Genomic DNA, 21,113 nt, shown 5'->3' on the forward strand with positions numbered 1-21,113 from the left:
CACTGTGCCAGGCTGAGTCAGCTATTTTGGATAGGTTCAGTACAGCTGTGGTAATCTGTTAGGGTGAGTGACTCGGCCTATGAGGCAGGGCAGAAATGGGAAAACAGCCGCCTGTGGAGCAAACCAGGGCTACTGTGTGCTTTCATACAGTCTGCAAGCTGAGAAACATTTTTTTCTTAATGGTTGAAAAACATTAAGAAGATGATGTCATATATAGGAGTTATAGGGTCCGTATTCTGGTGGCTGTGACTAAGGCTGGGTTGGTTCACTGGCATGGCCACTCTTTCTGCAATGTCCACAGTTATGTTTGCCCCAGAACCTATGGCCTCGAGACTGCTGGGACTAGAGACCTCGATATTTACCCGGGATCCCATTGAAGAATTTGCCAACCCTGAGGTGGAGGGTGAGGAGGACCTGGCATTCATTCACATCAACTCAAATGACGCTTCAAGGAGAATGGGAGGACGGGTGTGGGTGGTGGCACGTGACTGTTATCCCAGCACCTGGGAGGCACACTGTCATGCAGCAGTTTCCTCTAACACAAAAGGGAGGTGAGACTTTCATCAGCCCTGCAGGGAAGCTCCTCAGGCTCAGGAAGAAAACAACTCAGAGGCATCAGCAAGCCCCTGAAACTGGTAAGAGTCATTAGGCCCCTTTAGTAAGGACGGCTTACAGGCAAACTGAGCTGCATTAAAGAAACTTAGACCAACTTACCTGCCTTGAAGAGATGCTATGCAGCCTGTCCAGATGCCTGTAGGCTGTGCAGTAGGCCCCAGGTTCCCAGGTTTTGTGAGCTGTCACCTGTGCTGGGGTGGCTTTGGTGACGTCTTTGGGGCACTTCTATCCCTGTAAGCAACCCATCACCCATATCCTGCGAATAACCCAACAAAACTCATCGGTTCATCAGGTTGGACTTCGGTGCTTTCCTGACTTTGGTCCCTATCTGGGCTGAGAGGCTGGTTCTCATCTCCCTAGAAGTAGTGTCACACGACAGGCAGTAGGATTAAGAGTTCAAGGTCGGCCGGGAGGTGGGGGCGCACACCTTTAATCCCAGCACTCAGGAGGCAGAGGCAGGCGGATCGCTGTGAGTTCAAGGCCAGCCTGGTCTATACAGGGAGTCCAGGACAGCCAAGGCTACACAGAGAAACCCTTTCTTGAAAAACCAAAAAATAAAAAAATTAAAAGTTCAAGGTCATCCTTAGCTACAAGTTAAAAGCCATCCTCAGCTACATCAAAGTCTAACTGAAAGCCACAAATAAATAAGTAATAAAGGTGTGGTGGCGCATGTCTTTGATCCCAGCACTTGGGAGGCAGAGGCAGGCAGATCTCTGTGAGTTTGAGGTCAGCCTGGTCTACAGAGCCAAGTTCCAGGACAACTAGGGCTACATAAAGAGAAACCCTATTTTGGAAAAAACAAAAACAAGTAAATTAATTAAAAATAAACTAAAGGACACTGAAGTTTCAGATGCACCAATTGCTCTACAAATGATGAGGAGCCAGGCTCCATCCTAGCAGAGGCCCCCTTCTCAGCGCGTATATTATGATGCTGAAACCTGGGAGAAGTTAATTCTTGTCAGGCAACTTCTCCATTTTCCCTAGTCTCTGTCTGTGGTAATAACAGCTGCTGCCATCCTGGGAGTGATGCCCTGTGCCAGCAACGCTTTACTTGTTCTAGCTCTTTTACTCCTCACAACCTCCCCAGGAGCGATTCCAGGAGGAAACTGAGGCTTAAGGGCTTAGACACACTCCAGGGCACACAGGTAGCTACAAAGTATCAGAAGAGGACCAGGGGCCGGTTCCTGGGTGTCCAGGGCAAATACTGTGCAGCCTGGACACTCACAGTCCTCAGTGGGGCTGGGGATGGGTGGCCGGATGGGGAGGAGGGACAGAGCAAGGAGAGGAGGGATGGGTACCAGAGAGGAGAGGTGGTTCTGGAAGACCACTTAAGTACTTGTCTGTGAGTTTTGAATTCACAATTATTTTTTGAGACAGGGTTTCTCTGCGTAGCCTTGGCTGTCTTGGGCTTACTTTGTAGACCAGGCTGGCCTCGAACTCACTGAGATCTGCCTGCCTCTGCCTCCCACTCCCCTTCCTCTTTCTTCTTCTTCTTCTTCTTCTTCTTCTTCTTCTTCTTCTTCTTCTTCTTCTTCTTCTTTCTTCTTCTTCTTCTTCTTTCTTCTTCTTCTTCTCTTTCTTTCTTCTTCTTCTTCTTCTTCTTCTTCTTCTCCTTTTTGGTTTTTTAAGACAGGGTTTCTCTGTATATCCCTGGCTGTCCGGGACTTGCTTTGTAGACCAGGCTGGCCTCGAACTCACAGAGATCCGCCTGCCTCTGCCTCCCAAGTGCTGGGATTAAAGGCATGCGCCACCACCACTCGGCTCATTTTTTCAAAAGAATATTCCGGTAAGGTTTTTGGTACTTAGGAGTTTGTCCTTTGAACTCAGTGCACAAGCTCTGTGACATGGTCTTCTGCCCTTTGCTGCGGCTTTCTGCAGTCACACTTTGGCCTCCCCATGCAGAAGAGTCCAAGCCATTCGGCACTGTCCCAATCACTAGGATCACTGGACCAGGGTGTTGCTGCTGTCCTGTCCTCACCTCTCAAATGCCCTGAGATGCTGACTGACTCTACCTTGGTCAAATATGTGGAGAGACAACAAAATCAAGTCATGTGCTAGAAGTGTCCCCAGGTAGAAGGAGAAGGGCCCCTTGGCCGGGCTGGGACGGGAGGGGTGGGACATCACACTCAGTCCTGCTATTCCTGGCTATTTGGGGCTCCCTGGAGGAAGGTCCATAACTAGGACCTTGGCCTTCCTACCCTCTGGCTGGATGAGTGTGGAGAGATCACCCAAGATGCCTCTGATGGTGACACCAGCCCTGGTGGGTTCAGGCAGCACTGACAATTTTGCTCATGACAACCACTGCAATATATGTAGTAAGGAACTGCAAAATTAAAAGGAGCCAGGCTTGATAAAGGAAACCGCTGCCCGATGTCCAGGCTGCATCCAATTTCAGTTTTGTTGTTCCCTGTTCCCTAAAATATCCCTATAAACTTTTTAGCTAACTTGGTAATAGTTCACCTAGGCCCTTAGCAACTGCAAAATCAATTCATAAAGCTTGTGTTTCTTTTCCTGATTTTTTTTTTAAAGAACAAAGTGTGAATCTGGTTGCCAAGTCCCAGGAACACACTTGGATGAGCGGGTGCTCCTGCTGCCTGCCCCCACGGTCACTGTGACACAGTCTGGGATGGATGGTTCTGTTCCTTACTCCAGCCAGCTCCAGAGACTGTCACTGTGCCAAACCTGCAAGTACACACCCATGAGGAGGGCTTGGTGCATGTGCACATACGCAATGCTGTTTCCCTCACACTACACGAAGGAAAGGATCAGAAGGATTTTTCTTGGGGTTGGAGAGATGGCTCAGTGGTTAAAAGCACTGGCTACTCTTCCAGAGGACCCAGGTTCAATTCCCAGCACCCACATGGCAGCTCACAACTGTCTGTAACTCTAAATCCAGGGGATCTGACACCCTTAAACAGACATATATGCAGGCAAAACACTAGTGCATATAAAATAAGAAGGAAAGAAAGGATGTTAAGAAATGTTTAATCCCTATCCCCCCCCAAAGAAATACTTCATTAATGCTGTTGTCTGAGAAGGCCCTGGTGGGGGTGGGCAGGTACACTGGACTGCGTGTGTTGAGTGGTACCACTGGGGACACTTGCTGGAATGAGACCTCAGAACTGAAGACAAAACTCTAAACGCAGACCATAGCTTTCACTTGTTATGACACAGTGCAGGAACAAAACGTCCCTGTAAATGTACAGATGTCCCCTAATGCCCCTGTTTCTCGCCTACTGCGTGCACTGTGGCCCAGCGGAGGGTCAGGTGGTGAAGCAGCCCTTGTCATTTGCATCGTGAAGGGGCAGGGCTGTGTGGCTTCCGGCCCACATGCAGACTGTGGGACCCAGGTCGCTTCTGCATTTTCTTTGGCAGTTGCCACCAGGGTTAAGCATGACCGGTGATGCTCCTTGTAACAGCCACGCACTACTGCCTGGGTGTTTGGCCGAGAAAGAAAATAGTCTGGCACTCCCAGGAGGCCCGAACACCTCCTCCCAGTCGCAGGGGCCAACAGTACAGGCAGCACTCCAGGGAGTGGGCCTGAGTGGCTGACTCTGCCTTCCATGGAGCACACACGTCATGGGGAAGGCCTGCCACTGGCTGAGGCCCCTTCAGGCTGCCAGGCCTGTTCTCGCCTCCACCCACTCTTTTCTTTCACAGACAGTGCAATGTCCAACTTTGTGAATTCCATTGCCTAAGAGAAATTTGCTTTTAATGTCTAAATGCTCTGAGGAGTAGGGTGGGGTTGGGCATGTACAGGAAAATGAACACCTCTTGGGAAAAACGCACACACAGGTGTGCAAGCACACACACGAAGTCCTTTGTGCTGCCAACACTCTCCATGACGTCACTGGTCAAACTGCTCAGGACTGTCGGAAAGGGTTAAGCCAAGAATTTCTGTCGTGAATATTTCTGCAGTGATTTCGTCTGGAAGTATTTTTTCGAGGCAGATTTTTTGATCTAGACAGACAAGAAAAGAAAACCAAATGCCTTTCCAGTGATAAGACTCCTAATAAGAGGGAGGTCTCAAAAACCCCGAGGGAATGGCACCAAACAGAAGTGGGAGGTGGGTGGGAAAGATGGCTCAGCAGTTAAGCACCTGGGTAGTATTCTCAGCACCGTACGGTGGCTCACAACCATCTGTAACTCCAGTTCCAGGGGATCCGGTGCTGTCTTTTGACTTCCCTGGCACCAGGCAGGCATGCACATGGTACACAGACATACACACAGGCAAAACACCCATACACATAAAATCAAATCCTTGTAAGAAAAGAAGGGTGGGGTAGGCAGCAGTACTTGGTGCTAAGGGTCACCCCTTGACAATCCAAATTAGTGCATTATGGAGTAGAGTTCTGTTAACCAAGGTCCTAACAAACCTGGCTAGACAATAAAAGGGAGAGGTGGCAGGGAGACATGCCAGGAATCTTTGCTTCCATAGTCTCAGGAAGACTTGAAGCTGATGGAAATGTCTTGGGGGACAAAGTGCTTGCCACACAGTGAGGATGGAGTTCAAATGCCCGGAACCCACATAAAAGCCCAGCAATGGGGAGGCCCCTTCTAGCCAGAACCTGCCAGGCAGATGGGGCCTCTTGGAGCTAGCTGAGTGGACTTGCCATAACTGAAAAGCTGCAGATTTGGTGAGACCCTGCCTTCGTGAATGTAGTGGGAAATGGTCAAGGAAGACACATGGTGCTCACTTCTCTGGCCTCGATGCTTACTCACAGACACACATGCATGTGTACCTATTCAGGAGCACACGCATGCACACCATACACATGTACACATTCAAGAAAGATAAAGGAACTAGAAGGGTGGGTGAAATGGCTCAGTGGGTGAAATCATTTGTCACTTAGTCAGAAGACCTGAGTTCTATCCTTAGGACCTACATGGTAGAAGGAGAGAATTGACCACACACACACACACACATACACACACACACACACACACACAGAGAGAGAGAGAGAGAGAGAGAGAGAGAGAGAGAGAGGGAGAGGGAGAGAGACAGAGACAGAGACAGACAGAGAGACAGAGACAGAATAGAAAGACATAAGGAAAAACTTTTTTTTTTGAGGCAGGGTTTCTCTGTGTAGCCTTGGCTGTCCTAGACTCACTTTGTAGACCAGGCTAGCCTTGAACTCACAGAGATCCGCCTACTTCTGCCTCCTGAGTGCTGAGATTAAAGGCATACGCCACTACGCCTGGCTAGGGAAAGCTTTTAAGAAAAAGAACTTGAAGCCAGATATGGTAACATACACCTGTAATCCCGGCACTTGGGAGGTGAAGGCAGGAAGACCAGGGGTCCAAGGCCAGCCCAGGCTACATAAAAAGACAATCTCAAAGCAAAAAAAAAAAAAAAAGCCAATGCCAGGCATGGTTGCACACTCCTTTAATCCTGGCACTCAGGAGACAGCAGGTGAATCTCTTTGAGTTTGAAGTCAGCGTTGGCTACATAGTGAGTCCCAGGCTAGCCAAGGCTACATAGTGAGACTTTGTCTCAGAAAAAAAAAGAAAAAGAAAAAGAAAGAAAGAAAAGGAAGGGAGGGAGGAAGGGAGGAAAACAAACACTAGAGGGAGAAGGGAAGAAGAGGAAGAGGAAGAGAAGAAACGTTAAAGTTCTGGCAGCCTGGAGCTGAGTTTGTACGCCTACCCAGTTGTCCACGGCTGCCCCACTGTGCCCTCCAGGAATGGCTGGTGTTCATCTGCCGAAGCTGGAGAGATAAAGAGTGGCCCAGTGGGATAAAGAAAGGAACAAGGTCAGAAAGCACTACAGGGCAGGCAGAGTGGGAACAAACACTCTCCTCTGGCAGCCACAGCCACGGCTCACTTGCTCCGTCATCACTTATTCATGGGATTCCCAGCAGACTGACGCTGGTGTGTGCAGGGTCTAAGGAGAGCGGCTTGCATCAGTTGGGAGAAATAAATGCAGTTAAGTCTACAACAAATTAGCAATTGGCGGTTACCAGCCCGGACAAAGGCAGGCCAAGTACCTTGGTTGGCGGTGGCCGCAGGCTCCGATTTCCACCCCTCGGGATTCAGGCCAAACAGCGTCGCGAAACAGTCGTTCATCTCCTCCTCTGTCATGTGCTCACCTGGGCATTGGAGTGTAAAAGGAGTCTGGTTAACTCTGGGGCTCCAGCTGACGTCTGGGGCAGAGAGTCAAGAGAAGGTCTTTTGTTTGTTTGTTTTGAGGCTGGGTCTCATGTATCACAGCCTGGCCTCAAATTCAACTGTAAGGCTGAGGATGACCTTTGAACTCCTGATCCTCTTGCCCCTACCTCCCAAGTGCTGAGATTACAGATTTGGCCCGCCAGGTCTGGGGTGTGCAGTACTGGAGGGCTAACCGGGGCCTCTGAGCTTGCTAGCAAGCATCATCTGGAGCCCAGACTGGGAAGTTTTCATCTTTTTTCCTCCACTTCCCAAGTGCTGTGGGTGCAGTCATATTTCACCACATCTAGTTGGAGATTTTTTTTTTCTCACATTTATTTATTTGCTTGTTTATTAGTGTGTGTGTGTGTGTGTGTGTGTCTGCCGTGGTGGATGTTGGAAAGAGTTCAGAGGACAACTTCTGTGAGTTCTCTCCTGCCACTATGTGGGTCTTAGAGACTAAACTCTGGTCTTAGCAGTAAGCACATTTACCCGATGAGCCATCTCACTGGCCCATAGCCAGAGAGCTTAAAGAAAAGTAATCTACCATTTCTTTAGACAGAAAGATGATCTACAGAGTCCTATTCTGTCATGATACTTCCTTATATGGTGTTATAAAGCTAGGGAGAAGACGCTGGAGCTTGTAGAAAGAGGCACAGCAATGAAGGCTCTGCTCACTTTATTTCCTCTTCTAGAGCCATCCTAGCTGCAATGAAAGAAGCCCCACACCTGTCAGATATGCAAGACACATCACAGATGGGAATACCCATCCACTGCAGTGTGGCTTGGCTTCACGAACCTGTCCTGACCTTATTCTACCCCAAGGAGACTGATAAACAGGTAAACGCTTCCCAGGTTTCACATGCCAAGCTGGGTGTGGTGGTATACACCTCTAATTTCAGCACGAGGGAGGCTGAGGCAGGAGGATGGAGAGCTCAACAGCTGAGGACCAGTCTGGGCTACAAAACAAAACAAAGCAAGTGAGCATGCTGCAGGGACCGGGAAGCTGAGCCGAAGCATGCTTTTCTTCAAATATTTTCTTGCATTTTAATATATTTATTTTTGTGGGCGGAAGGAGTGAGCATGTGCCATGGCTGGCGCTTAGAGGTCAGAGTACAACTGCTTCCACCATGTGAATTCTGGGGGGCTGAGCTCGGGTCTCCAGGCTTTGTGGCAAACACTTTTACCCACTGTGTCGTCTCGCTGCCCCGTGGATCACGTTTCTCATTTTTGGGTCAGGGACCTTTTCGTTAATCGGCACTTGTCATAGACACGAGACACGATAAGATGGCCCTGAGGTGGAAGCCCTGTCACATGACTGTTCATCATCACAGATGGAGATCCCAGGTGTCAGCCTGCCCTAACTGGGCTCTTTCTGCTAGGAATGGCATGAGGGTGTTACCAGATGTCCTGGCTCATAGTTTACCTTTAGTGAGGAGCAAGTTCAGGAAATCCTCTCTCCGAATAGCCTTCTTCCCTTCAGAATTGGTGAAACCGAGCACGTCAAAGCTCTCCTGGATGCCATCCATCGTGTTGCCAAAGGGTGGCCTGTGGTTAATATAGACTTTGAGGAAATCCGGTAAGTTGATTTTGTTGATCAGCTTCCCAGTGTCCACATATTCGCTAAACTTGATTTCATTAAACATGTCCTCAATCTAGGGAAGAGATCAGAAAATAAAGCAAAGACAATGGTCAATATAAAAAGATAGTTGGTTTAAAAAAAAAATAAAGGCTGGACGTGTCTCGAAAATCCAAAATAAATAAATTAATAATAATTAATAATAATAAAAAAATCTTGGTGATGGCACTTGTGAAAACTGGAAAGGCACATGTATTTGTGGGTTGTGTTGTGTGTCCCCTGCCCCCAAGAATGGTGAAGTCCTAACCTTGGGGGGGACCTTATTAGAAATGGGGTCACTGCAGATATCATTATAAAATGAGGTCATGCTGGAGTGGGATGGCTTTTAATCCAATAAGTTTATCATTTTACCATCACAGCTCAGAGCTGAACACAGTGTGATGCCATGTGCACCTGTTTCCTCTTGGTCAGGAAACAGAATGCAATGTCAGAATGTAGGAGGAGCCCGAAAGGAGCCAACCTGACAGCTGACACAGGGAGCATATGGCCCTGCTGACACCGATTTTGCATTCTGTCAGAGGACAGAGGACAGAAGATTCAGTGCTTAGTGTTGAAATAAAATAAAATAAAAAATATTTTTTAAGACAAGGTTTCTCTGTGCAGCCTTGGCTGTCCTGGTCTTGCTTTGTAGACCAGGCTGGCCTTGAACTCACAGTGATCCTCCTGCTTCTGCCTCCAGAGTTTTGGGATTAAAGGTGATAAAATATTTTTAATAGACTTATTTTTTAAAATTACATCTATATATGTGCATCTCTCTGTATATACACATGCGAGTGTAGGTGCCTATGTGTGCCAGAAGAGGGCGTTGAATCCCCTGGAGCTAGAGTCACAGGTGGTTATGAGCCACCTAATGTGTGGGTGCAGGAACCAAACTGTGGTCTTCTGCGGGCACAGCAAGCACTCTTAACCCCTGAGCCATGCAGCCCTGACTTATTTTGTCTTAAGCCACCCAGTCTGTGGCGTTTGTTCTGCCTTGATAGTTGTCACACTGTCCATACCATGCAGACTATCACAAATACTATTCTACTGTGTCACTTTTCACCCTAAGGATCTTACACTATATCAGCCACTTCCTCACTCTGAGACATATGCATTAGTTTGTTTTAAAGGCAGAATCTAGCTAGGCATAGTGGTACACACCAGGCATAGTGGTATATGCCGGTTTCCTTATGGTCAGGAAACAGGCACCAATATTGTCTTACATTCCAAGTTAATCTGTAGGACATAGGAAGTTCTAAGTTAGCCAGGGCTAGATAGTGAGATGTGGTTTCTTTTTCATTTTCTTTCTTTCTTTTCTTTCTTTTTTTTTTTTTTTTTTTTTTTTTTTTTTTTTCTTTCTTTCCCAAGACAGGGTTTCTTCTGTGTAGCCCTGGCTGTCCTGGACTCACTTGTAAACCAGGCTGGCCTCGAACTCACAGAGATCCACCTGCCTCTGCCACCACCGCCCAGCAAGATGCTATTTCAATAAACAAACAAAAAAGTACCTTCCCAGCCAGGCAGTAGTGTTGCACACCTTTAATCCCAGCACTCAGGAGGCAGAGGCAGGTGGATCCCTGTGAATTCGAGGCCAGCCTGGTCTACAATGTGAGTCCAGGACAGCCAAGGCTACACAGAGAAACCCTATCTTGGGAAAAAAAAAAAAAGAGTACTAAGGTTACCAGGGGGGGGGGGGGACAGGGTTTCCACTCTCAGGACCACCAGAAAACAACAGAATGAAATCCCTAAGCCCAGCTGGCCTTTCTGTTATTGTGGAAACTGGCAAGCTGATTCTGAGATTAATACTGTGAGAACTGACAAAATTGTAGAGAAAAGCCAGTTATGGTGGCACATGCCTTTAATCCCAGCACTTGGGAGGCAGAGGCAGGTGGATCTGTGTGAGTTCAAGGCCAGCCTGGTTTACAAAGTGAGTCCAGGGCAGCCAGGCTACACAGAGAAACCCTGCCTTGAAACAAACAAAAAGAAAGAAAAGGAAGTAAAAAAAAAAAAAAACAAAAAAACAAAAAAACAAAAAACGAAGGAAGAAGAAAAAGAAGACCCCCACCTCTCTATTTCCTCATGTGCCACTTTCTTGAGACACTATAAACCTCCACACTGCATGGAAACACTACACGAATTTTCCTTTTCTTGCTACCTCACTGGCTTATGGGGTTCTGTTATTTGAGCATGTGTCTCTAAACCAGGGATTATTTACTTTCACTTTAAAGATACTAAAAAATGAGACCGCTTAAAACCTGTTGCTCTCAAGCTGTTCCCTGCAGCGTTCGAGCCTGCTGGGGCCTTCGTTTTCCTTCTTCCCCCTTGCAGAATTGTGCTGCATTAAGATACATGTGTCAGGTTGGAGGGAGAAGGAAGGTGTGACCATTTTTCCTCATGTGTGAAAGAGAACTGCCAGATGCTGGCAGCCCGCCGAGCTCTTGGGAAATTGCATTGCTGGTTACGAGGAGCTGTGACCAAAAGTGTGTACACACTGTGTGTGAGGACGCTATTTCACAGTCAGCATCTACATAGCATTTCCATCCCACACAGCTGCACAACTGTGCACTAGATTATAGATGAATTTTATGCACATTAAAAACTGGTATCGCCGGGCGTGGTGGCGCACACCTTTAATCCCAGCACTGGGGAGGCAGAGGCAGGTGGATCGCTGTGAGTTCGAGGCCAGCCTGGTCTACAAAGCAAGTCCAGGACAGTCAAGGCTTCACAGAGAGACCCTGTCTTTAGAAAAAAAAAAAAAAAACTGGTATAATAGTAACATGTTATGCTATATAATTTTAATAGTACAAGGCAAAATGCGTATACCGTAAGAGAAACTTTTAATTTTAATAACAAAAAACTGACTTCTTTTTAGTTTATGTATATGAGTGTTTGCTTGCATTATGTATGTGCCTGGTGCCTGAGGGGACCAGAAAGAGGTGTTAGATTCCCCTGGATGGTTGTGAGCTGCCATGTGGGTGCTGGGAACTGAGCCTGGATCCTCTTCAAGAATAGTAACTTTCACTGTAAGCTCCTAACCTCTAAGCCATGTCTTGGGTCCAGTTTTAATAACTGTAATCATATTGGGCTGGAGAGAGGACTAGGTGGCTAAGAGCACTGGCTGCCCTTGCGGAAGACCCAGGTTTGATTCCTACCACCCACCTGGTGGCTCACTACCAACTGTAACTCCAGTTCTAGGGGATCTAAATACCCTTTTCCAAGCTCTGGGGGCCCCAGACACACAGGTGGTGTACAAACGCACATACGTGTAAAACACCCATACACAAACATTTTTTTTCTTTTGGTTTATTTCAAGACAGGGATTTTCCATGGATAGCCCTGGCTATTCTGGAACTCTCTTTGTAGACCAGGCTGTCCTCAAACTTACAGAGATCCACCTGCCTCTGCCTTAAATATGTGTGTCACCACCACCCAGCTAAACATTTTTAAAAATGACAAAAATATTTAAAAATTTGACAATTGTAACACTTAAGATATATACACACCATTACTTACTTAGTAAAGTCATAGTTTCAGATAGCATATATACATGTTCAAATATTTTGTTTTTGTTTTCTCTGTGTGGCCTTGGCTGTCCTGGAGCTCACTCTGTAGACCAGCCTGGCCTCAAACTCAGGGATCCACCTGCCTCTGCCTCCCGCGTTGGGATTAAAGGGGTGTGCCACCACCATCTGGCTTTTCTTCAAATTCTAACACTGCCATTTTCTGTGTATGGGATCTTCGGTGCATTATTTAATATTCCTTATCTTCAGCCTTCTCATCTCGAGAGAGGGGGGCAAAGTATAACGCGTAAGCCCTGGGCTGGTTTTTGCTGCATTTACCCTGGGCTCCATTATTGTGAATTGCTTTTTGAGACAGAGTCTCATGTAGCCCGTGTTGGCCTCAAACTTGCTATGCAGCTGAGGATGACCTTGAACTTCTGATCTCATAGATGTGTGCTGGCATGCTTGGTTTATGTGGTGCTGCAGATTGAATCCAGGCCTGCCTGCACGCTAGGTGAGTACTCTGCCATCTTAGCTACAATCCCCACCCTGCACTGGGCTGTTTTGAAGCATGCAAGTAAAGTGTCTGCACAGGGTAGGGACTGAACCGACAGTAATCATACTGTGATTGTTAGAATTCATGTAATTACAATATAAATTATAATTCTGTGTTAATGACATATGATCAAATTTATAAGTAATAAGTATATAAATTATAATATATATATATATATATATGTTACTGACATAATATGTGATTTCACTAGATTCCTAAGTAGGGGGCTGTGGTGACAAAGGGAACTGAAATGCTTGCATTTGTCATACCCAGAGTCCCAAGATCTTGGCGAGTGCCACTTAGTAGGTCATTTGCCTCTTCTTCACTAAGATCATTGCAGGGACTGGCAAAATGGCTCAGTGGGGAAAAGGGCTTGCCGCACAAGCCTGGCTACTTCAGTTCCATCCCCGGTGAGAGACGGACTCCTCAAAGCTGCCCTCTGACCTCCACATGTACAGGCCACCCATAATAATAGTGGTAAGTGATGAGTTGGCAGCTTGGCATCCCCGGAAACCCCCTCTTGAGCCTGTCTGCAAGTGTTAGCGACAAGAGACAGGTTCTGCCGCATGACTAGATAAAGTTCGTTCTTAGGGGGAGAACTGTGGTGATGGACCTGGTCCTCCCAGTGCCTTCTGAATGCCCTGGTGTGACCGTGACTCTGGAGATCCGGGAGGCCCAGATGCCCAGCATAGAATGCTCTGGTAGTCATCTGCCAAGCTATCTATGGTATTCTCATCCTAGGCCGTCATCCTCTGAGGCGTGGTCTGTTCCTTCCACCTGGAGAGATGCCATAGTCCTGAGGGCAGCTCCCTTGCCCATCGATCCTGATTTCATTAGTTTGGGGCGCAGCGTCAATCATACTATTTAAAAGTTCCCCAGGTGATTTGAAGCATGGCCGAGGTTGAGAAGCCTGGCTTCAAGGCGACGGTTCTCAAACTGTTCAGGCTAAAATGGCCCCGAGGGCTTTTTAACAAGTGTGTGTGTGTGGGGGGGGGCCCGAAAACGAGCTTCGTTTACAAGTCCTCAGGAGGCTCTACACTTGCCTCGGGGAGGGGAGAGGGTTCACAGGGGCAACATTCATGCAGACTAAAGCTGTGGCTTTCAGCAGAGCTAGGACAGGTGGCAGCTGCCGGGCAGAGAGCTCCCGGTTTGGGTCGGTCTGTTCTCCTGGGACTCTGCAGCAGCTACTCCCAACTCTACTTCCTCTGTGCTGGGGCTGCACAGAGCCTGACTGCTTAGTCGCTCAGAGAAACAGGAATGAAGACGTGAGTGAATGAAGGGACTGAACAGTGATGGGCCATGGAGGGGTTCTTTAAAGTTTGCAAGAGCGGGGCTGGAGAGATGGCTCTTGTTAAAAGAACTCTTGTGGAGGACCCAAGTTCAGCCGCTCGCAGCCGCCTGTCACTCCAGCCTCAAAGGACTTGATACTCCCTTTTTGGCTTCCGGGAGCACCTGCGTTCACACACACAAAACTAAAAGTAAAGATCAGTCTGACCTGGTGGCACTTGCCTTTAATCCCAGCACTAGGGAGGGCAGAGACAGGAGGCTCTCTCTGAGTTTGAAGAAGCCAGCCTGCTTTCACAGCAAGCTCTAGGACAGCCAGGACTACACACAGAGAGACCTTGTTTCCGATAAATAATAAGCAAGCAAAAAACAAAAACAAAAAAACTCTTTTAAAAAATCTGTACTGATAAAGCCTTTTGGAACAAAACAAAAACAAAAATCCGTACTGACCCTGGTGGTGCACACCTTTCATCCCAGCACTCAGGAGGCAGATGCAGGAGGATCTCTGTGAGTTTCTGGCCAGCCTGGTCTACATGAGTTTCACAATAGCCAGGGATAGTAAGATACCATCTCAAAAAAAGAAAAAAGAAAAAAAAAATCCCCTCAAAAGCCTTATTTGGAGTAACCACTTCCTGCCCTAGCTCATGTGACTCGGCTTCTAGAATGGCCTCAGCCCTGGCTTAATTGAGGTAGAATATTTACTGAATGATTTCTTACCTGACCAATAATTTTAAACATTTAGACATACAGCAGGTTGCCTCTTGTTGGCGCTGCCACCTCAGGCCCTGCGACACAAGGGTGAGCTGATCCCGGTGGCCTGAGTCCCTCCCGCAGATCGATTTTCCTTCAGCCCTTTACTGAACCCTGAAGGCCTTTTGGTTTGCAATCCCTGTTGTCAGCCACAGGAAGTCACAGAGGGCTTCTGAATCCCGTTTCATAATTAAGTTTTATAAGCTCCCTATTAAATGGAGAGCAACATGATATACGTGAACCGAGGCCATTTTCCTTTTTAGGAGGTGGCTCTGGGGGACCGGCATGCGTCCTTCCATGAGACTATCATGGGGTCAGGGGGACAGAAGACTCTCCACACTGCCCACACCCTCTTCCTGCCTCACAGGGTTTCTCTGTGTAGCCTTGGCTGCCCTGACTCACTTTGTAGGCCATGCTGGCCTCGAACTCACAGAGATCTGCCGGCCTCTGGCTCCTGAGCGCTGGGATTAAAGGATATATGGCAAGTCCGTCCTTTGCAGCAGCTCATCGCCCACTCCTCCTGCCCTCTCCTGGTTGCCCACCCCAGCATTTTCTTACAGGTTTGCTTTGTTCTCACCATAGGTATTAGAACACTTCTTTCTTTGTTGTTATTGTCACTGTTTTGTGGTCCTAGGTATGGAACCTATGGAACTGCATGTGCTCAGTGAGCACTCAGCCTGACCCTTTGTTCCTTTTTTTTTTTTTTTTTTAATTCTTGTTACATCTCAATGGCTATCCCAGCCCTTGTATCCTCCCATTCTTCCCTCCCTCCCTTTTTTCCCTTACTCCCCTCCCCTATACTGTTCCTGAGGGGGATTATCTCCCCCTGTATCTGCTCATAGGGTATCAAGTCTCTTCTTGGTAACCTGCTGTCCTTCCTCTGAGTGCCACCAGGTCTCCCCCTCCAGGGGACATGGTCAAATGTGAAGCACCAGAGTATGTGAGAAAGTCATATCCCCCTTTGTTCCTTTTTAAGCAGAGAACTTTTACCTTCCCAGTTAAAAGGAGCACTTTATGGCTTCTATGGCAGGGCCACTTCTTGGCAGCATTATGTCTGCCCTATGGGGCCTTTCAGTAACTTGAAAGTGACAGATTACATTGTGGAATTGCAACAGTCTATCAGACAACAGACGCAGCTAGTGAGTGGCTAATGGGAGAGCGTATGTAGCATGCGTCCTTCTAAAGGTTTTAAAAAAGATGGTCTTGCTCTGAATGCCAAGTCCTGTAGCTTTTCCCAAAACCACGAGAATAGGTTGGCAAGGTGCCCACCCACTGTCAGAAATTCTGATCGGGTCCTGGGCACACTGAGGCACCCGGATGCATGCTGGTTTCCAGTCAAGAAACAACATGGATAAAAATCCCCCAACAGACACACACAGAATTCCCACAAGGCGAGGCGATTCCACTCGTTAGCACACGCACAGGAGAAATGGAGAGCCACCCACACAAGCAGTGCACAGGACAGCATCACTCATGATAGTGCCATGCTAGAAACAACCCAAAGGCCCATCAGCCCATGTGCAGACAAATACAATGTGGCAAATTCACCAATAGAATATTATTCAGCAGTAAAAGGAACGAAAGGGGATCAAAAAGATGACTCAGCTGTTGGGAGCACTGACTGCCCTTGTGAAGGATCTGGATTCCAGCACCTGTGAATGGCTCAAAACCATGCAGGACTACAGCTTCAGCAGGTCTAATGCAGAACTACAGCTTCAGCAGGTCTAACCTCTTCTGACCTCCACATGCATCAGGCATGGACTCCGTGCACCAACATACATGTAGGTAAAATACTCATTTGGGTAAAAAAAAAAAAAAAAGGCCCATCATCAGCCAGGTGTGGTGGCACATGCCATTAATCCTAGCATTTAGGAGGCAGAGGCAGGCAGATCACTGTGAGTTCAAGGCTAGCCTGGCCTACAGAGCGAGCCCAGGACAGCCAAGGCTACATAGAGAAACCTGTCTTGAAAAAATGAGAGAGAGAGAGAGAGAGAGAGAGAGAGAGAGAGAGAGAGAGAGATATCTCCATCATCATCATGATGACATCATCACCACCACCATCCTCATCCTCATCACTGCAGTTAAAAGTAGTTGCTACAGGGGCTGGAGAGATGGCTCAGTGGTTAAAAGCACTGACTGCTCTTCCAGAGGTCCTGAGTTCAATTCCCAGCAACCACATGGTGGCTCACAACCATCTATAATGTGATGTGGTGCCCTCTTCTGGCCTGCAGGGTACAAGCAGGCAGAGCAATGTATACGTAAAAAAAAGTAGTTGCTACTCTGTCGGGGTACTCTTCTGGCCCCTGTAAGTAACTGCACTTGTAATGGAAGTCTTGTGTTTTTTTGTATCAGTTCTGATATGTAAATATGTTTTTGTTCTAATCTCAAATGTGGGATTTTAGTTTGAGCCTTAGCTTATCCACACTTGTTAATTGTCTCCTGAGGGGTGTGGCCTTTGCCAGCTGGTGACGCAGCATGGAGAGGGGTGTGGCCTCTGAGGCTATAAGTAAGAACACAGAGAGAGCATTGTGTGGCGTGTGGTGTTGGTGTGTTCCTGCAGTAGCTGGAAGAGATCAGAGGTGGACAGTGTCGAGGTTTGGAACAGACAGATGGAGAGCAACACTTCAGAGAGCAGTGGCTTGGCAGAGACAGGTATATTGTAAAAGAACCTAGCTGGGGCTGGAGAGATGGCTCAGAGGTTAAGAGCACTGTCTGTTCTTCCAAAGGTTGCGAGTTCAATTCCCAGCAACTACATGGTGGCTCACAACCATCTATAAAAAGATCTGGTGCCCTCTTCTGGCGTGCAGGCACACACATAGGCAGAATACTGTATAAATAAATAAATCTTAAAAAAATAAAAATAAAAAAAAGAACCCAGTTGACCCTAAATAGCAGGGAGAAGTGAAGGGGCCTCCTCTCTCCACTAACCGTCTCTCTCGGGCCAAGCGTGGTGGCACACACCTTTAATCCCAGCACTCGGGAGGCAGAGGCAGGTGGATCACTGTGATTTCAAGGCCAACCCAGTCTACAAAGCGAGTCCAGGACAGACAAGGCTAACATAGAGAGACCCTGTCTCAAGAAAAAAACAAAAACCAAAACACCCACCACCTTTCTCCTAGGTAAGGTTGGGAGGTTGGAAGGGAGGTTGAGGCCTAAATGCCCCAAATAAAGTAGAGTTAAAAAGAAAGAGTGTTACATGTGCTTTTGTGTTCAAATTATATGCAGAGACACACGCAAGTACATAATTAAAAAATAATAAAGTGAGCTGGGTGCGGTGGCGCATGCCTGTAATCTCAGAGGGAGGCATATCTTTGTGAATTTGAGGCCAGCCTGGCCTACAAAGGACAGCCAAGGCTACACAGGGAAACCCTGTCTTGAAAAAAAAAAAAGCAAAACCAAAAAATAATAAATAGCAGTTAAGAACATTTCTTGGACTGGAGAGATGGCTCAGCGGTTAAGAGCACTGACTGCTCTTCCAGAGGTCCTGAGTTCGATTCCCAGCAACCATATGGTGGCTCACAGTCATCCACAATGAGATCTGGCGCCCTCTTCTGGCCTGCAGGTGTACATGCAGGCAGAACACTGTGTACATAATAATAAATAAATAGTAAAAAAAAAAAAAAAAAAAAAAAGAGAGAACATTTCTTGTTCTTCCAGAGGATCCAGGTTCAGTTCCCAGCTTCCACACAGTGACTCACAACCATCCACAGTCCCAGTTCCAGGGGATCTGACCCCATTTTCTTAGTGTAGCAGGCAAATATTCATACACATAAAAATAGGTCAAAAATGAAAAATTTAAAGAATAAAAATATTAGCCAGGTGTGGTGGCTTTGATCCCAGCACACTGGGGGACAAAGGCACGTGAATATCTGTGAGTTCAGGGCCAGCCTGGTCTACATAGTGAGTTCCAGGACAGCTAGGGCTATCTAGAAAGACCTTGTCTCAAACAAACAAGAACAAACAAGTTAAAAACTTAAATATTAAAAAATAAAAAGATGAAGGCCTGATGCATGCTACATTTTGAATGAATCTTGAACACGCCAAGCCGAATGAACTAAGCCAGACATATCGCATACTGTATGATCTATTTTTATGCAATCAAAAATAGACAAGGCTGCACAGACAGAGGACAGATTGGCAGTTGCCAAGGCACGGGGAGGAGGGGCAGAAAGTGGCTGATAATGGGTATGGGGCTTTTTTGGATGATGACAATATTCTGGGGATGCACAGGGTTGATGACTGCACAGTTCTGTAAACAACCCAAAACCTACTGAACTGCACTCTCTAAATAGGCACATTGTATGCCTTGTGTTATTCTATAGTAGTTTTTTAAGAAAGTAGGCAGAGCCAGGCATGGTGGTGCATGCATTTAATCCCAGCACTCGGGAGGCAGAGGCAGGTGGATCTCTGTGAGTTCGAGGCCAGCCTGGTCTACAAAGTGAGTCCAGGACAGCCAAGGCTACACAGAGAGACCCTGTCTCAAAAAACCAAAAAAAGAAAAGAGAAAGAAGAGAAAAAGAAGAAATATATTTTCCCCAACATCGCTGTTCTCCATCCAGTCTTTTATAATCATGAAGGCAGAGATCGGCGCACACTTGCTGTGAAAGCTCCCAACAGTGGAGCACAAGAAAGAGTACATGCCTTGGGCAGGGTGCAGTTCAGTGGTCAGGTGCTTGCCTGGCACAGAAACAAACAAAACCCCGGAAATCCAGCGACATGTGGGGATCAACATCTCCCCTTCTTTGCACCAGGCACTTCCTGGGTTCTGGCTCCGCCCTCAGTAACAGAGTGGCAGTGCAAACTCCCTCCCTGCTCCAAGCCTTACTTTCACCACCTATAAAATGAGTAGGATAGAGAAAGCAAGGGCCTGCATGCTTCCTGGGGCCACTGAGAGTTCCAGGACATCCTTCATGGAATCAGGTGCACACTGAGTGTGCAAGAGAAAAGCATGCACCCCCCCCCCACCGTCCCATCTGCTTCACACTTGTGGTAACAGTGTCATTTCCTGCTTGCTTTATCCAGTGGCTCATGGGTATTCTGGGATTTACTTCAGTGTTAATGATAAATACTTTTGCCTTGCCACCTTTCTGCAGGAAACTAGCTGGGTGACTGTCCTGCTGCAAGCCTCTCCCAGTCAGGCCTCCCCTAGAACACTGGGCCATTTCTCTTACCTTAAGGTGGAAATAACCTCCTGGCATTACTTTTCAGAGTAGGTTCCAACCTACTAGGAGCCCTGGGGGCTTTTCCAGAGGTGGAGCTGTACTCATGACAGCCCCTCTATATGGGTGAGCTTGCACCAATTAGCTACGATCCCTAGCCCTGCTGGGACCACAGTCTAACAGACTAGCATGGACAGCTTTGAGAGGCTCTTGTGTGTTTGTCTTTTGTTTTTTGGTTTGTTGTTGTTGTTCTGAATACAAAAGCAATGCAAACTATATGCTAGTAGTTTAAAAAAATTGCATGAAAACCTAGTAGTAGCCCCTGCCCCTTCACAAACACGCTGCCTGCTGAGGGGACAGAAAAGCTGTCAAGCAAGCAGGCTTTTCACTTTTAGACCCTTGATGGGCCGACACACCTGCCCAGGAGATAGAAACTGAGAAGAGCCAAGGGGAATGTGGGTGTTCCCAGGGCTCCCGAGGCAGGAGGTAGGAAGAGCTAGGGGTGGTAGCAGGAGAGATCCCAGCGGGATGGAAATGTGCCAGGAAGCTCATGGAGGGTGGTCACATGCAGTGAAGTACGGTTATGTGTGACCCTTTCTGGCACCTCAAGAATGTTCCTGAGGGAGCAGGCTTCGTGTTTGTGTGCAAATCGAGGGAGAGATGAACATCAGGCCCAGGGTGATGTCACATGCGGAGACTGGGCAGGCCTGAGCCTGCTGAAGGAGACCACAGTCAGATTTCAGTTGATCCCGGAGGTCCCAGGTCACCTCAGACTGTATGTAGGAAGTAGGAAGAGAGCGATCGCCCAACTTGCAGCCCCCCAGGAATGAGTGTCATTACAGGCTTGGAACCTGTTCCTTCAGGTTAGGCACACAAATACACACGATTATTGGGTGGTACGGAGGACGCAACCCAGGACCCTCACACACGCACTACCACTGAGATGCCACTAAGTTCGTTTTGAGACAAGGTCTTACACTGCTGCCCAGACAGGCCTTAAACTTGTCATTCTCCCGCCCGCCGCAGCCTCCTGAGTAGTCGGAGGACAGGCGTGCACCGTCACCAGGTCTGGCCGTATAAGTAATTATCTGTGTAACTAGAGACCTCTACCCTTGATCTCACTCTCCCCCAAGACAAAATGCTGGGGTTACAGAGATGCACTTGATTTTATGTAGTGCTGGGTACTGAGAATCCAGAGCTTTGGCGAGCTGAGCACTCCACTGAGCCCAGGCTAGCCCGTCAATCTCACTTTCAATGGCTCCTGAGTACAGGCCTGCCTTATTTTATTGATCCTATCTCCCATCATTGGGCGTTAGAACTGTTTCAATTTTTTAAAACTTTGTTTTATGTGTATGGGTGTTTTGCGTGCATGAATATCTGTATTTTACGTGTGTGCCTAGTGTCCTCAAAGGCCAGGAGAGGGTGTTAGGTCCCCCGGGACTGAAGTTACAGACAGCTGTGCAGCTATGTGGGTGTTAGGAATTGAGCCT

At 47.5% G+C, this 21,113-nt stretch overlaps 1 protein-coding gene across 1 annotated transcript in view; it reads right to left on the reverse strand.

Annotated features, from left to right (window-relative positions):
• Positions 1 to 4,040: 4,040 nt before the first annotated feature.
• Positions 4,041 to 21,113, reverse strand: part of Cfap251 (cilia and flagella associated protein 251) — a 74,568-nt gene continuing 57,495 nt past the window's right edge. The window contains 3 exon segments of the mRNA XM_051161509.1: positions 4,041 to 4,575; positions 6,603 to 6,704; positions 8,186 to 8,414. Coding sequence (XP_051017466.1) covers positions 4,463 to 4,575; positions 6,603 to 6,704; positions 8,186 to 8,414 — 444 coding nt within the window. The 3' untranslated portion in view covers positions 4,041 to 4,462.

This window comes from Acomys russatus, chromosome 19 (assembly GCF_903995435.1).
Source record: "Acomys russatus chromosome 19, mAcoRus1.1, whole genome shotgun sequence".
Lineage (NCBI taxonomy): Eukaryota > Metazoa > Chordata > Mammalia > Rodentia > Muridae > Acomys > Acomys russatus.